General features: G+C 49.9%; 1 protein-coding gene and 1 long non-coding RNA gene across 5 annotated transcripts in view; one reads left to right on the top strand and one right to left on the bottom strand.

Annotated features, from left to right (window-relative positions):
• Window positions 1-825, bottom strand: part of ROR1 (receptor tyrosine kinase like orphan receptor 1) — a 158,787-nt gene extending 157,962 nt beyond the window's left edge. Inside the window, exon 1 of the mRNA XM_053985499.1 lies at window positions 664-825. Within this exon, the coding sequence (XP_053841474.1) occupies window positions 664-766 (103 nt within the window). The 5' untranslated portion in view covers window positions 767-825. The remainder of the gene's footprint in view (window positions 1-663) is intronic.
• Window positions 826-1,010: 185 nt separating this feature from the next.
• Window positions 1,011-5,355, top strand: LOC128811733 (uncharacterized). Of its 4 annotated transcripts, none has more exons than XR_008438447.1 (3): window positions 1,011-1,196; window positions 2,933-3,158; window positions 4,069-5,144. It is a non-coding gene; the product is annotated as an uncharacterized LOC128811733 (long non-coding RNA). The 4 variants fall into 4 exon arrangements; XR_008438445.1 differs by having other exon boundaries at window positions 2,733-3,158; XR_008438448.1 differs by lacking the exon at window positions 1,011-1,196 and adding an exon at window positions 1,286-1,310.
• The last annotated feature ends 10,199 nt before the right edge of the window (window positions 5,356-15,554 follow it).

Here is a 15,554-nt window from a genome sequence, read left to right as displayed (position 1 = left end):
GATTGAAGTACCCACCACAAACCGCTTCGGAGGAGCCGGAGCTCACGTACATCCAGATCTCAGTGAAATTCTCATGCAGGCGTCCAAAAACACTGCTCACTTTTTACTGACTTGGCCTGAAGGAATCAGTCTTTTTCCAATTCCAGCTATCCCAACTCCGCGGTCCCTTTATGCCTGGGCTGCGCTATGTTTTACACAAAAATCCCTCGCAAAAAGGCTGGAGTCAGAACCGTGATAAAGCAGAAGGACCGCGGGATAAATATCACTCGCTAAAAGCAAAACGGAGACGCTTTCTTTTGGTTGAAAATAAATAAACGGATAAACAAATAAACATTTTCGAGGGATACAAGGGGGGGTGAGATGGCGAAACACGCACTGAGAGCCGGATCTACGGGACAAGTCCCCGGTGCGGTAACACACCTCGGGCACCATCAATCCCGGACCGCAAAGCGGGACCGCCGGGCAGTGGTTACGCCGGGAACGCTCACCGGCCCCAACACTTGGAAAGAGCTTTTTTTTTTTTTCACGAAGCAATTAAACACAGACCGAGCATAAAACCCCGAGCTGGTTAACGGGAGGCGGCGCGGGGGCAGCCGGGCTCCCCTCGGTGCCGGCCCGGCTGCTCTCATCCCGGCCGGGACCGCCCGCCCTGTCCCCCTTTACCTTGCGTGGCGTCGCCGGGCTCGGCGCGGCTCCCCGCTCGCAGCAGCAGCAGCAGCGGGAGCAGCAGCGGGAGGCTCCCGTCCGCGCCGCCCGGCTGCTGCATTCCTGAGCCGGCGCTGCTCCCGCATCCACCGCGGGGCCGCCGCTCCTCCGTCCCGCGCTGTGCCGGCGGGCGGGCGGGCGGGGAAGGCGGCGCGGGCGGGGAGGGAGCGGGGCCGGGCCCGCCGCCCTCAGCCCGGCCCGCCGCCCTCAGCCCTGCCCGCTGTCAGCGCTGCCCGGCCCCGCGGCGCCCCCGCGCGGCCGCCCGCGCCGCCCGCCGCCGCCATTTTGTCCCCGCGCGGAGGAGCCGCCCGCCCTCAGAGCCGCCCCTCAGAGCTCTGAGGGCGGCGGAGCGGCGGGGTCGCGTTCCCTTCCTCAGGGTCGATCCCTGCGGGGGTGTCTCGTTCCCTTCCCGAGGGATACTCCCTGTGGGATTGTCGCGTTCCCTTCTCGAGGGACAGGCGCTGTGGGATTGTCGCGTTCCCTTCCCCAAGGTCGGTCCCTGCGGGATTGTCGCTTTCCCTTCCCGAGGGATAGTCCCTGAGGGATTGTCGCGTTCCCTTCCTCAGGGTCCATCCCTGCGGGATTGTCGCGTTCCCTTCCCCAAGGTCGGTCCCTGTGGGATTGTCGCGTTCCCTTCCCCAGGGTCGATCCCTGTGGGATTGTCGCGTTCCCTTCCCCAGGGTTGCTCCCTGCGGGATTGTCGCGTTCCCTTCCCCAGGGTCGATCCCTGCGGGATTGTCGCGTTCCCTTCCCGAGGGATAGTCCCTGAGGGATTGTCGCGTTCCCTTCCCCATGGTCGGTCCCTGAGGGATTGTCGCGTTCCCTTCCCCAGGGTTGCTCCCTGCGGGATTGTCGCGTTCCCTTCCCCAGGGTCGATCCCTGCGGGATTGTCGCGTTCCCTTCCCGAGGGATAGTCCCTGAGGGATTGTCGCGTTCCCTTCCCCATGGTCGGTCCCTGAGGGATTGTCGCGTTCCCTTCCCCAGGGTTGCTCCCTGCGGGATTGTCGCGTTCCCTTCCCCAGGGTCGATCCCTGCGGGATTGTCGCGTTCCCTTCCCGAGGGATAGTCCCTGACGGATTGTCGCGTTCCCTTCCCCATGGTCGCTCCCTGCGGGATTGTCGCGTTCCCTTCCCCAGGGTCGGTCCCTGCGGGATTGTCGCCCTTGCGGGGGTAACGCTTCCCACAGAATCGCCTGCGGGATTATCGAGTCCAGCCTGCGAGCGGACACAATCCCAGAATTGAGTTGGAAGGGAGCACTGCGGGTGTTCTGGTCCAGCCTGCCTTCTCCAGCACCCCGGAGCACATGGCATGGGATTGTGTCCAGAGGGTTCTGGAATATCTCTAGTGGGGGAGACTCCACACTCTTCTCCGGACAGTGTGTTCCAGTGCACGGTCATCCACACTGGAAAGGTTTCTGTCCCTTCCCAAGTGTCTGTCCAGCATCCCGTAACCGCAGTCTGTGGGATTGCTGCACTCAGAGGGGCACGCTTTTCACAGAATCACACAGGTGTTGAGGTTGGAAAAGACCTCCAATACCAAGTCCAACCTGTGATCAATCCCCAACTTGTCAACCAGCCCAGACCACAAATATGCTTTTCTCTCTCTCTGGTGATTGGAACTGAGATTTTGGGCAGGAGGGTTGAGTTCCCTCCTGCCAACGATGGATAACATTTTTGCTGGAGTCGGAGGACGCTGCCCAAGCTGGTTGAAGCTACGAGGAGTGATAACTACTTTCCATCCAGGAGAATGATCACATTTCTGGGATGCTTAGATTAGGTTTAGGATTTCAAAAGTCAGCAACTGTTTAATAAAAAGCTCATAAGCAGAGTGGAAACAAGGACAAGATTAAAGGAATTTCCTCCTCACTTCCTGCTAGATCAGATCCCTTAGGCTTTTCTTCTGCCATATGAATCTTGTATTTCTTGTCAGACACTAACAGGGTTTCAAGAGGAGGAAGAAACACAGATAAACATCTGGCAGTGTGTTAGGGAAGGAGATTGAGGTCTAAAACCACCTTCTCCTCACAGATACAGACATGCACAGGTACCTCCTCTCACCAGCCAGGAAAAGGACAAGAGATTATCCACTTTCTTGGGAAAACTGGCCAATAAACAAGCATGGATGAGATGGACGAGGCGAGCCAAGCTTGATGTGTTTTAGGATCTGGTGTGACACATGGAAGGGACTGTCAGCTGCTGGCACCTGAGTGGAGTTTCTGCTACTTTAGGTCCTTGAAGCACCACCCTTAATCCAGGTGAACAAGGCAGGCCCAGCTCCAGCCAAGACCATCAGGCGAGTTCATGGTAGCAGGTCTGAGATCAGGCTGAGAATCAACAACAGCTCCGGGGCTGTTCCTCAGGGCCATTCCTCAGGGGCCATTCCAGCAACACAGGACATTCTGAGCACTGGGACACGGTGCAGGGACTGCCAGCAGGTCCACAGGGGTGAGACAGGTCTGAGGTGAAGCTGGGAATGTGACAGGTCTGAGGTGGAACAGGGAATGTGACAGGTCTGAGGTGGAACAGGGAATGTGACAGGTCTGAGGTGGAACAGGGAATGAGACAGGTCTGAGGTAAAGCAGGGAATGCGACAGGTCTGAGGTGGAACAGGGAATGTGACAGGTCTGAGGTGGAACAGGGAATGTGACAGGTCTGAGGTGAAGCTGGGAATGCGACAGGTCTGAGGTGGAACAGGGAATGCGACAGGTCTGAGGTGGAACAGGGAATGCGACAGGTCTGAGGTGGAACAGGGAATGAGACGGGTCTGAGGTGGAACAGGGAATGAGACGGGTCTGAGGTGGAACAGGGAATGTGACAGGTCTGAGGTGGAACAGGGAATGAGACGGGTCTGAGGTGGAACAGGGAATGAGACGGGTCTGAGGTGGAACAGGGAATGAGACGGGTCTGAGGTGGGACAGGGAATGAGACGGGTCTGAGGTGGAACAGGGAATGTGACAGGTCTGAGGTGGAACAGGGAATGAGACGGGTCTGAGGTGGAACAGGGAATGAGACGGGTCTGAGGTCAGTCCGTGCATCAGGAGGGTCCATAGCCCAGCACAGGGATGCTACAGGGACAGACTCCAAGGGGGCCAGGGCTGAGCTTAAAGAGAGCCCCAGGCAAGGTGGGGTGGGGGACTCATTAGGAGCTCTGAGTGCCCTCAGGGGCCTGACACTTGTCCTGGAGACAGGGAATACCGGGAATACTGGAGCTGTGCCTGCAGGAAGGTCAGGCCATGCAGCTGGGATTGCAGTGCTGCCGCACCAGCCCAGGCTTGCCTGCCCTGACCCTCTGAGGTGACATTTCAGGTTACTTCTGACTGATCTAACAAGAAAACCCCTGGTGTGTTTCCTTGTGTTCCCCCAGGCCAGTCCATTCAGTGAACCCTCTGGCAAGAGGGAATGGGAGCGATGTTCCCCCGGATCAGCAGCTCCCTGTGCCATTCCCCACAGCTGCCGGAGTGCTGGATCCAGCAAAGGTGAGGGGGACCCTTCTCCAGGGTCTCCACTGAACCGCTGCTTTTGGCAGCAACTGCTGCTACACCTCTTCAGCTGCAACACAGGAGTGTTTCCTTCATCTCTCTGAAGGAAGATGTCCATGAGATCCAGATTCCTCTGAGCTGGGCACATGGATAACCCAGTAGATACAAAAAAAAAATCCGTGGCAGATGCAGAAACTAAATGCAGATTCTCCAAGTTCTCTTTTCGCTTCGAAGTTTTAGCTCCATGCAGCGTGAGAGGATAAATCATTTATAATTAAAAAACAAACCACTTATTTTTAGCTGCAAATCTACCAAAGTGCATGCAATTAGCAGATATAAATCACTTCCTGGCTCGCAGGCTGCTCAGCACAGCACATAAATGAAAGTTAAAACATACGTTTGGGGAATACGTGGTACATCTGCTCTCAATCTGCAGCATTTGGAAATCAATACAAATATTCTCCCTGCTTTAACATGCTGCAGGCTGTCATCCCACAGTGGAAGGGCTAAAAATATATTAAACAAAGGAACTGGAGTGGACACGGCCCTAAAGACCCCAAAATGGATAGCAGGGAGTGACCACAGTGATCTGATGGCAAAAAGAATTCCAGGTAGGGATAAGCACGGGCTTGGGAGGACAAATTGGAGTTTCTCCTCTGTGGTCTCAGGATGCTTGGGAGATGAAGTGCACACATAAAGCTTCATAAGGTGACTCTGGGGAGAAGAATCAACCATTTGATACATGGCCACATATTTTAAAACAGCGACAGGCTTGTAGTCAATATCTTTGTGGAATTAGCTCCCGCAGGGAAAATGTATTATCCACAAAACTTTCTTATTCTTTTTTTTTTTTAATGAAAAGATAGCAAAGGAGCTGTCTGGGAGTGATTTGTAAGTACAATAAACCTCACAAGAGGATGATAAGCAAAGCATTGTAAGAGAATCGTGTCAGAAGTACAGCAAAATAGAAGAGAAACATTACACATTTGTAGTTACTGACAATGTGTGTTCTTAAGTATCATGTCACATTAGAAAAGAATCCTTGTTTTCCTTTCCAGCTTTCACTAATATTCCTATTAATCTATAACAGATTTTTTGATTCCACCATTTGAGGCCATATCAATCATCCTTTTCCCCCTTGAAGTTCAACTGGAATTACACCAGCGTGTTCAGGCTTCCAGAGTGGAAGCTGGAAGTGAGGGTAGAACTTCCCTGCATTCCCAGAATCTGTGCATCATGGAAAGACCCCGTGTAAATCTGATTGCACCATGGACTTTTAAATTATAAGGTGGAAAACAAGAATTGCTGTTACATTTAAAGGTGGAAGATTTAGACATAACTTACGCTGAGTTCTGTAGGAAAGCAATTCTGTCTAACTCAGGTGAAAACATTTTCCACTTGGTGCCAGCTTTATTTTCCAGTAGAGTTTCAGGAGCAAGTACAGCATAAATAACATGTTTCTTTAAAAGGGATGGGAGATATGAGAAGAAATAGTTTTAGTCTATTTTTTCTTTCTGTTCTTCTGTCCTGAAGGCAGCAGGTCAGGCCAATGAGGAGGAGGTGCATTTGTGCCAGTCTTTGCAGCAGCTCTGTCTGCTCAGGTGGGATTTTTCCTTTGCTGTGAGAGGAAAGCAAAGGCTCAGCAGCCACGGGGAACCTGGCAGGGAGCACTGTGGGGTCAGGGGACAGGGGTGGCCCTGGGGAGTGGCACAGGGAGCATCAGGAGCTGCAGTCAGCCCTGTTCAGATCATTCTGTTCAGTTGTGGTCTGGGAGCACTTTGAGAATTGGCAGAAAACTATGGAAAAGATGAAAGGAAAAGCCTTGAAATAGACCACAATTCTTTCATGTGTGGATTACAATGGAATTTTATAGATATAAATAAATATACATATATTTATATCTCAGGAGGACTCTGTTCTTTACATCCCTGAATTCCATACCTCCATAACATGAAGTGTCACCCTTCTGGGAAAAGGAGGGTGACAATGGGGCACAAACACCAGCAACTATTTAACAACATATGCAAATATTGGCACGCTCATTACACATTAGTTTTGTTGTTGTTGTGACTTTATTTTTTGAACTGGCACCCCAGCCTTTCATGACAGTTGACATCCATTGTGCTGGGCACTTTGGAATTGTTAATTTAAGGACACGGTGCAGTCAGTGGGAGAAGTTTGTGACAGCAACAATTCCAAACACTCAGCCAGGCTGGGCATTCACACCTCAGGTGCTGAGCTTTGTAATTAGCTTTAAAGGAAACGATAATTATTTTATGCCATTCTCATTAGCTCCAGAAGGGAGCCAGGAAAAGAAGGACATGGATTTACAGCTCAGTTTGGACATGACCAAGCTGTCCTTTTGCAAAACATCTCAGGTAGTTTCAGGTGAAATTGCTCCATAACTTCCAAGTTCCTCATGCAGAGTTTGTTTGCTTCTTCCAAAAGGAATCAACCAACCCAGCCCTCAAAAAATCTGATTCAGAGAGAAGGTTATTAGGGCAGTAGTTTGGAAAACTGAACCAATATTACACCCAACATTCATAATCCATCACTTCCCACCACTTGCAGGGAGTCCCAGCCCTTCCTGCCAGGAAGGACCACGGCATCTTCAGGACGAGCGAGGAGATTTCAGCACCTTCCTAAACATCCTCATCTTTGTGGCCAGGCACATAAGGCAGTAAAGCACCTCAATCGTAAGAGGAAGGAGAACACCACAATTTTTGCAGGAGAAAAAGGGATTCCAGGGCTGGTGGTTTGACAGGTTAATAAGAAGGCCCCTAGTCAGCCTTTACAATTTATTTACTTGCAAGTCTACGCAGGGATTTGGCATCTTAAACAGGCTTTTACTCCAACAACACTTCAATTCACCTTTAAGATTTCCAATTAAGACAAACACTGGGGATCCAGGGGTGGAATTTGTGTGGAAGTTAGCAGGGGGTTGGCAAAGCCCTGATAGCAGGGTTTAGGTATCAGCTTTATAGACTTGTATTGTCCTATCTAACATCTCGTATTTTCCACTCATTTTGCATGTAAGACTTTTATTGCTACCAGCATGAGTTTAGCACAGCACTAACCCAGAGATGTGCCCCAACATGAGCTGAGGTACCCCATTCACTTAGAACATTTTGGCTGCACTAAATCTTTGTGGTGAATGTTTGGTTTAGTTCCCCCATAAACCTCGTCCGCCGGATTTATATATTTTGGCTCCTTTTATTTTGACTCTGGTGGCTGAATTTGTGATGGGTTTAAGTGACTGCGGTCCCCCTGGCAGCAGCAGCAGAGCTGCAGCACAGTGGGGATTTCTCCTTGTGTAAATGCAGAGTTTTGTCTGGCAGGATGCTGAGGGCACCGACCTGGTGGGGTTTCAGTGAGATCCCGGAGGGCTCAGCACCTCCAGGGAGAAATTCCAGCCCCAAGAGTGTCTGTGGTCCCTCTCTATGGCCCTTTGTCCCAGCACACAATGCAGCTGCTTATCTCCTTGTGAATCACAAACACTAAAATGCTTATTTTCCTGTGCTATGAAAGCTCACTTCTATCTGCAACAAAGAATTGTGTCAATGATGAGGATGATGAAGACATCTTCTCCCTCTAAAGCTCTGTGAAATTTAGCTTTCTCTCACATGGGTGTGAGGGTTTTAAATAAAATAGTATTTCAATACTGGCTTCAGTGGGATTCTTTAATTCCTTTCCTCTATTCAGAGTTGATTATTTTTTTAAATCCATTTCAATTCCAGTGAAAATGGCTCTGATCTGATAAAGGAGATGAAGTCACTGCTCAGGCTTACTATTTTATTTCCATAAGGTTTGAAAATTTTGTTCCCTGCAGTGTTTTGGAGCCCAGGAGTATTCATCTGTTTTGTAAGAGGAAAGTTCTACGGAACAACATTTGGTCACTGTTGTCTGAATTTCATTATTCTGTTCTCCAGACTAGCAGAGGGGAAAAGTGCAAGTTAGCTGGGTCACAGTCTGAAATGTGAGAGCAGTCAACTTTTTCTGAAGTTTATGGGAATGAAAGGAAATTTAATACTGTTCAAAAGAAAGATTTAAAGTTGCATCATGTGAAAACAATTGGAGAAGTTTAATCCCGAGGTCTTGGGTTATTTGGTAACTTACATGACCATTTGTCAGCCTGCAAAAGATGAAGTTGGCTTTGCCTCTGTTAACAGTTGGCCTCTGTTTTGGAGTGGTTTTGCAGTGCCAAAGGAACAAACAGGAGTTACAGTGGGTTTACAGAGCACTGCTCGTTCCATTCTTCTGCAGCCTTTCAGCTCCTGCCATTCTGCGCGGCTCCTCGGGCTCTCCCACTGCTCGGGGAGCACGTGCTGACAAGCCTTTCATGGGAGAGGGGCTGCAGGGCCTGACAGCTTCTCAGGCTGCTCAAAAGCTGAATACATATCCATAATTTAACCTTCACCTCTCAGCCTGCTCCAGGCCTCATGCATGTCATTGTATGTGCAATAAAAGCCATGGGACCCTGGGCTGTAACTGAATACTCCATGTTTTGTGATGCTTCCAGTGTATCATTTATGCTAAAAGATGTTGATTGAAACATTCTTTACATTTAGATCAGTTTCTGTGAAGCAAATTGAAGTGAAAAATCTACAGAGCTTTGAATGCATAAAAATTAAAGAACGTTTTTGAAGTGAAAAATCTACAGAGCTTTGAATGCATAAAAATTAAAGAACGTTTTTGAAGTGAAAAATCTACAGAGCTTTGAATGCATAAAAATTAAAGAACGTTTTTGAAGTGAAAAATCTACAGAGCTTTGAATGCATAAAAATTAGAGAACTTTTTCCAGAGTGGGTCAGCACCAATTCCATCAAATAACTCTTGGCAAAGTCTCTTGCTGTTAAGAAAATTCTCAGGAAATGCAGCTTGAGCCTCCCTGTATCATCTCCATCCTCCCTGGATTTGGCATCACTGCCTTCTGTGTTTGGCCACCACTCTCTAGAGACTTAAAATAATAGGAATCATTACTAAAGGGGAAAAAATGGTGTCAAAACAAAGACAACTTGGTTTTGAAGGACATTTGAAATATTGTTTTGAGGGAGTTGAGTCCCACAGGAGTAACTTTTCGGAAGATCTTTGGTGTGTGCACAGGGTCATGGGCATGCCTTGCAACTGGACAAGATGAGGTTTAATCATTAAACTCAGGATGGAGCCTCTTTCCCTGTATTTCTCAATGCAATTAATTTATAAGTTGCCTTCACCAGCTCTGAAAAGAGGGGTTGATGTGGTTTCTTTTTCACCTGATCGTTCAGTAACCCCTCAGACATCCATGCTGGAGCTTGTGAAGTTTTGCATTCCCACACAGAACTGCAGAAAAGAAATGAAATCTAGAGGGAAAAAATACTGTGTATGCAGAGATGGTAGTGTGGAAAAAGGTGAAGGAGGCCAAAAAGGAGGAAAAGCTGGAAACAAAGAAGGGAAAAGGGAGAGGAGAAGAATCTTGTGAATGTGAGATGAAAATCCAGTGTGCGAGCACTGAGCTACAAACCACAGTGCACAATTGTGAGGAATTAGTGATCAGTGACAGGAATCTGTTGCACTTTCCTGGATGTAAAGGCCCATTCCTGGGAAACCCCAGAGGCATTTGCTGTTTACATCAGCCCAGTTGGCATGGCAGAAGAAATCAGGAGGAGCTGAGGTGTGTTCTGTACGTCCTTCTACACATTATAAACTTCACAGACATACGTGAGAACATTCAGTTACGTGGTGGCTTTTCAGCCCCTCTATCTAAAATTGAGAAATGCAGCTCAGCTGCTTTTTATAAGACATGTCTAGCAGTCACTTCAAAGCAGAACATACAAGAGCTGCTTAAAAATTGCCTTGGATTCCCTTGATAGAGAGCTCACCAGTGCAGCCAGGGAGCTGAAACCACAAATGTCTAATTTTGCTTTTGCTGCTGTTTAATTTGAATTGATCTATCCTATATCCCTTTTTTTTTTTTTTTTTTTAATTTGAGAAAGCAGCAAAATAAAATATCTTACCTTGCTCATTCTGCCATAACTATTATCAACAGTGAATGCCTGAAATGATGCCAGGAGCTGCCCTGTCTCACCTGCTGCTGGGAGTGAGACACTAATTAACAGCCCTGCACATGCTGCACATTTTTGCTTGGTAATAAACTAAAAAATAAATTGCTTCGTTTTACATTCAGTTTCTCTACTCTCCATTCAACCTAAACATTCAACTTTCACAACAGCAGCAATTTAATCAGGGGGACACTGAAAGCTAAAAACCAGTAAATGTGGGAGAAGCTCTGACCTCTTGAAACTGAAGGGAGCTCAGGTACTCCTGAAAAAGGCACTGAACTGGGCCAAATGCATTTTAGCATTCCAATAAAGTCCCATTTAGCTATTTAAATAACACCTACGTACTAATTAACTTCTCCAGCCTAAGCTGCACATTACTGTCGTTTTGCTTTGGAAAAGGCTGTGCTTCACCCTGAAAGCTGTAGGTATCTGAAACTAGGCAGGACCATAATTTAAATTCATATTTATGTATTTTTTTTTCTCTGTCACCCAAGTGGTCAAACTCTCAAACAGCTGGAATGCCTTGCAAAGGGAAAAACACCTCTGAACTGCTGCTGAGTTAAATTAAACCCCAGCACTGTTTAAAAATCCCATTTCCTTGTGTAGGAGCCGAGCAGCTGATTAATGCCCTCATAAAGCGTCTTCTTTGAGGCTGACTGTAATTACAGAGTACTACAACACTTTTATCTTCGGGCTGCACTGGCACACGATGGATTTGTAGTGTCTGGCTCTGGTTTTTTACCCCCTTTGCAGACAGGTGACCCCGGAGGAGAAGGCAGAGCCCACTGTGCTGCTGCCAGGAGCAACCATCCAGTGCTCCCTGCTGGAGCTGCTGATTCCTGAGGGTCTCCCAGCCCCACCACGGCATGGACACACAGGACTGGGAATTCTGTGCCAGGAACAACACAAGCACTCTGCCTGTGGGCTTCCTCAGTGCTCTGCTTCCCTGCAGCTCCCCTCCTCTCCCAGGAGCGTGGCTAAACACGGCTCAGATGATTCAAAGCTTTGCACACTCACAGGGCTTGCTTGGCCTATCATTCCTTCCAAAACTCACCTTTTTTCCCCTTCCTTTGTGCTCTGGATGCGAGGAGGGACAGGAAATAGCAGAGGAGGGACTGTGGGGATTCCCCAACATCGGGAACTGCATCTGAGAGTCACCCTGGGGCACCCAAACAGGCACCTGGAGGGAGCAGGGCATGGAAGATCCTTCCAGGTGGCTTTCACAGGGCAGGGGAGGGAGCTGAATCAATCAAAGTCTTTCTAAGCCATGTCATGATATCAAATATAGCCATGAAGTGCAGCCAGACTCCTCCAGCGTTCAGCTCATCCTGGCTGCTTCTAGAAAGGTCAAAATTATGACAAATTAAATGTGCCACAGGCAGGATTTTTCACCAGCCTTTGCCTTGTGTGATAAAAAGGATCTTAAAGCTCATCCAGTTCCATGGGCAGGGGCACCTTCCACTATCCCAGGCTGCTCCAAACCCCATCCAGCCTGGCCTTGGGCACTGCCAGGGATCCAGGGGCAGCCACAGCTGCTCTGGGCACCTGTGCCAGGGCCTGCCCACCCTGCCAGGGAACAATTCCCAATGTCCCATCCATCCCTGCCCTCTGGCACTGGGAGCCATTCCCTGTGTCCTATCCCTCCCTGCCTTGTCCCCAGTCCCTCTGCAGCTCTCCTGGAGCCCCTTCAGGCCCTGCAAGGGGCTCTGAGCTCTCCCTGGATCCTTCTCCTCTCCAGGTGAGCACCCCCAGCTCTCTCAGAGCAGCCCTGGGAGCATCTGATCCCCATCATCGCTCAGATCCACCCCGACAGCTGCGGCCTTGGCTGCTCTCACACGCTGTCACACGAGGAGCCTGGATGCATTTCAGGCCTGGACTGCTGCTCCTCACCAGGATTCCTCATCCTAATTAAAACTTCATTTGTTCCCTGCAATCAAGCTGTACGTGTGGAGCTGAGCGTCGGGCCCAGAGGAGAGTGGGAGTTCACAGAGCTGAGGTGCAGGTGGGGTGCTGGGAGCAGCAGGGTCAGCACTGACCTGTGAAGCCTTTTCCCAGGATGGGGAATAGGGCTCTTATCCCTGTGGATTCTGGCTCATAATCACAGCCTGTGAAAACAAAGGCAGTAAAACCAAATCCTTCTCTGTTTTGGAGCTTTTATCCCTTCTACTCTCCACATATTCCACCCCACTGATCCCACCTCCGCCTCAGCACCACATCCTGATCCTGTCCCATTCTCACCACTCCTCCCTGACCTGGTCCTTCACCTGCACTCTTTGACCCCACCCTGGCCCTGCTTTTTTCTGGTCCCAGTTCAGCATTTCTGGGATCTTCCCAGAGCCTCCCACAGCTGGGAATGGGAGGGAATACCGAGGGAAGGGATGAGACAAGCTCTTCTGGTCCCACATCCCTGGTCAGTGTCTGAAAACTGAGGGAACAAATGGGATTTGATTTCATTTAAGAATTGTTTTAGTTCATCTGCTGCCACTTTCCCCACCTGAGCCTGGGCACAGCTGTCAGTGCTGTGATGGGAACATGACAAAGAACACATTCTTTTCAGTAGTAAATTTTGCCCAAAACTCTTATGTGCTGAAGATCTGGGGATGAGATTTTGGATTTTATCACATGGAACTACCCCATCAATAAAAGCATTTGCAGCATTTTCCTGAACTGTTTTAGGTAGTGTCAAACCTGTGTTTATGCCAATATTTCTGCATGGGAGCCCATCCTCAGGGACCAGCTGGGCAGCCTGTGCACTCATCAAGGCTTCAGAAACACAGGAATTGGGACTGAATCCCAGGATTATGGATGAAGTCACAACAGAGTGAGGTGTGGCAAGACCCTGCCTCGGCTGGAGGTGGCCCAGAGACTCTTTACCAATGCTGCCATCTAGAGAGAGATACTCCATCTCCAGAGTGGAAAATCCTCCAGAAAACCAGGATTTCAGAGCTTTTGTGCCTCAAGAACAGGGGTTCAACCAACTCCCTTGTGCTGGGAGTCACCCTGGACACTGGGGATCACCCTGGACACTGGTTCCTGCCAGCTCAACTCCTGGCCATGGCAACTCTGCTTGAGCAGCCAGGCTGGGACAGGGAATTCCTGAGCACAGTTTGGGGCTGGGCTGAGCTCTGCTCTTCCCAGGAAGTTCTTGGGATGTGTTTCCATCTCTGTGCAGTGCAAACTGCGCCCAGAAATGAGATCCTGCCTTACGTAAAGGTTACAGCTGAGACATCTGGATCTCATCGGGCTCCTCTGGGACAGGAGTCCTGAGCTCTGGCCTGGAGAGAGGCAGAGAAAGAGCAGGAGTCATTTTTCATGCAAATCTCCATCTGCAGAGGGGCTGAGTCTCTGCAAACCCCTCTGTGGCCACAGCTTTGGCAAAGGCAGCCATCAATGCTGCAGAGACTGACCGTGCTCCCCTGTTCCTGCTCTGTGCCTCACCTGGAAGGGATCCACCAGGATCCAGCTCAGGGCTAAAAGTGGATTTCCCGAGAAAATCAGGACTAACTGAACCTCAGGAGTCTCCCATACCTGGAGCTGCACCAGCTATGCTGAACCACAGCCACTTTCCCTGCACGTGCTGCGCACTCAGGGGCGTGCTGGCACTGGGGCAGCTGCCAAGAGCTGCATCCTGCTCAGTGACCCAGCAGGCAAATCCACCCAGGCTTCCCCAGAGGGATCTCTGGCCAGCAGCCACAGAACCACACAATCTTTTAGGCTGGAAAAGCCCTCTCAGACCATCAAGTCCAGCTATTCCCCAGCACTGCAAATCCCACCACTAAACCACGTCCCCAAGTGCCACACCCTCGTGGCTTTGAAACCCCTCCAGGGACAGGGACTCACCACTGCCCTGGGCAGCTGTTTTGGGGGAAGAAATTTTCCCAAATATCCAGCTTAAACTTCCCATGGTGCAGCTTCCTCTTGCTGAGTGGCCGGTATCAGAGAGGAGCCCAATCCCCACCTGGTTCCAGTGTCCTGGCAGGGAGCTGTAGGAACATTTCCCCATGGCACAAAGCTCCAAATCCCATCAGCCGGAGAGGCAAGGGCAGCACAGGCACAAATTGTCACAGGGGGAACACTTTGGGCTCTACTTTGCAGCTCCTGTGGTGGTGGGAAGGAGCAGCTGGAGGAACTGAGCCCAGATAAAGCCATGAGAGCACAGGAAACTTTGCCTCCTATTCTGAAGGTGCTGAAAGAAGCTGGGAGCCCCAGGAGAGGAGAGCTGTGTGTCACCAGCAAGCTGTTAGCACCAGTCAGCACCAGGATGGGCAGAGAGCAGCTTTTAGCACAGTTTGACTGGAAAACACTCAGTTCCATTAGGAGGGACCCAGGACTGACCTGCTTTAACAAGAGGCCAACCATAAACTCCAGGGTCACTTGTTCACACAATGCTTGAAAGGCAAATTAGAGCAGCCAAATTGTTTCTCCCCCACTAATCCCAGCTTCCTGGTTTAGTGCTCTGCAGCCAGCCAGGAGGGAAACCTCTGGAACAATCCTGCCAAGGGAAGCACTGGGCAGGCACAGGAGCACAGCGTGGAAAACACAGCTCTCCCAGCCTCAGCACAGCCTCTTCCTGGGCCCTACCTCAGTTTTTAGACTTATTTGCATCTGGTTTTTGAGGGTTTTTATCCACCCCACAGCAGAGCAGCTCCCCCAGCAGAACTGTCAGTGCAGGTGGAGCAGCAGAGACCCCTCACCTGTGCACAGGTGAGATAAAAGGCCTTTTGTCAGCACATGCAGGCTCCCTTGGAAGTGGTGCTGGCAGGCTGGGGTGTTCCACATTCCTGGGTAATAGAGCTGCTCCCCCAGGCCTGCCCAGGGACCCAGCCTAAGTTTCAGCCCTGGGCAGAAGGTGAGATGGGACACGGGGATTGCAGGATTTGGGTGGCAAAGGCAAGCAAACCAAGGGGGGACAGGACCTGAACTCATCCCACTTAAGTGAATACTTCCAGGAAAAGGGCAGGAAAGTGCAGCTGCACAGCCCTAACATCAAACCAAGCTACAGCTGTCTCCAAAGTGACCCTCTCTGTGCCCTTGGATAAGATATTGCACATTAATGCCTGCAAATCTGATTATTCCAAGGCTCTTACTGTCCCCATTCAACCAAACAAGCTCATCCAAACTGGGATAAAGTATTTGTGCTTCTTTCCCACGAAAGTTTCCAAGGTAGTAAAGAAAGCCTGTGAATTATTGAAGAATTTAGTGTCCCTGTTATTCCTAGAGCCTTTTGCTTAAGGAAAAGCCAGGAGTCCACGAGCTGCCCCAAAAGTTGTGTAAGGAGCACCACACCCAACCTCCAGCAGTGCTGGGGACAAAGAGAGGCAGCAAAAGGGACA

This window comes from Vidua macroura, chromosome 9 (assembly GCF_024509145.1).
Source record: "Vidua macroura isolate BioBank_ID:100142 chromosome 9, ASM2450914v1, whole genome shotgun sequence".
In the NCBI taxonomy this organism is placed as follows: domain Eukaryota; kingdom Metazoa; phylum Chordata; class Aves; order Passeriformes; family Viduidae; genus Vidua; species Vidua macroura.
Note: the sequence above shows the minus strand (reverse complement) of the source record. Positions and strands in the feature narration are given on the sequence as shown.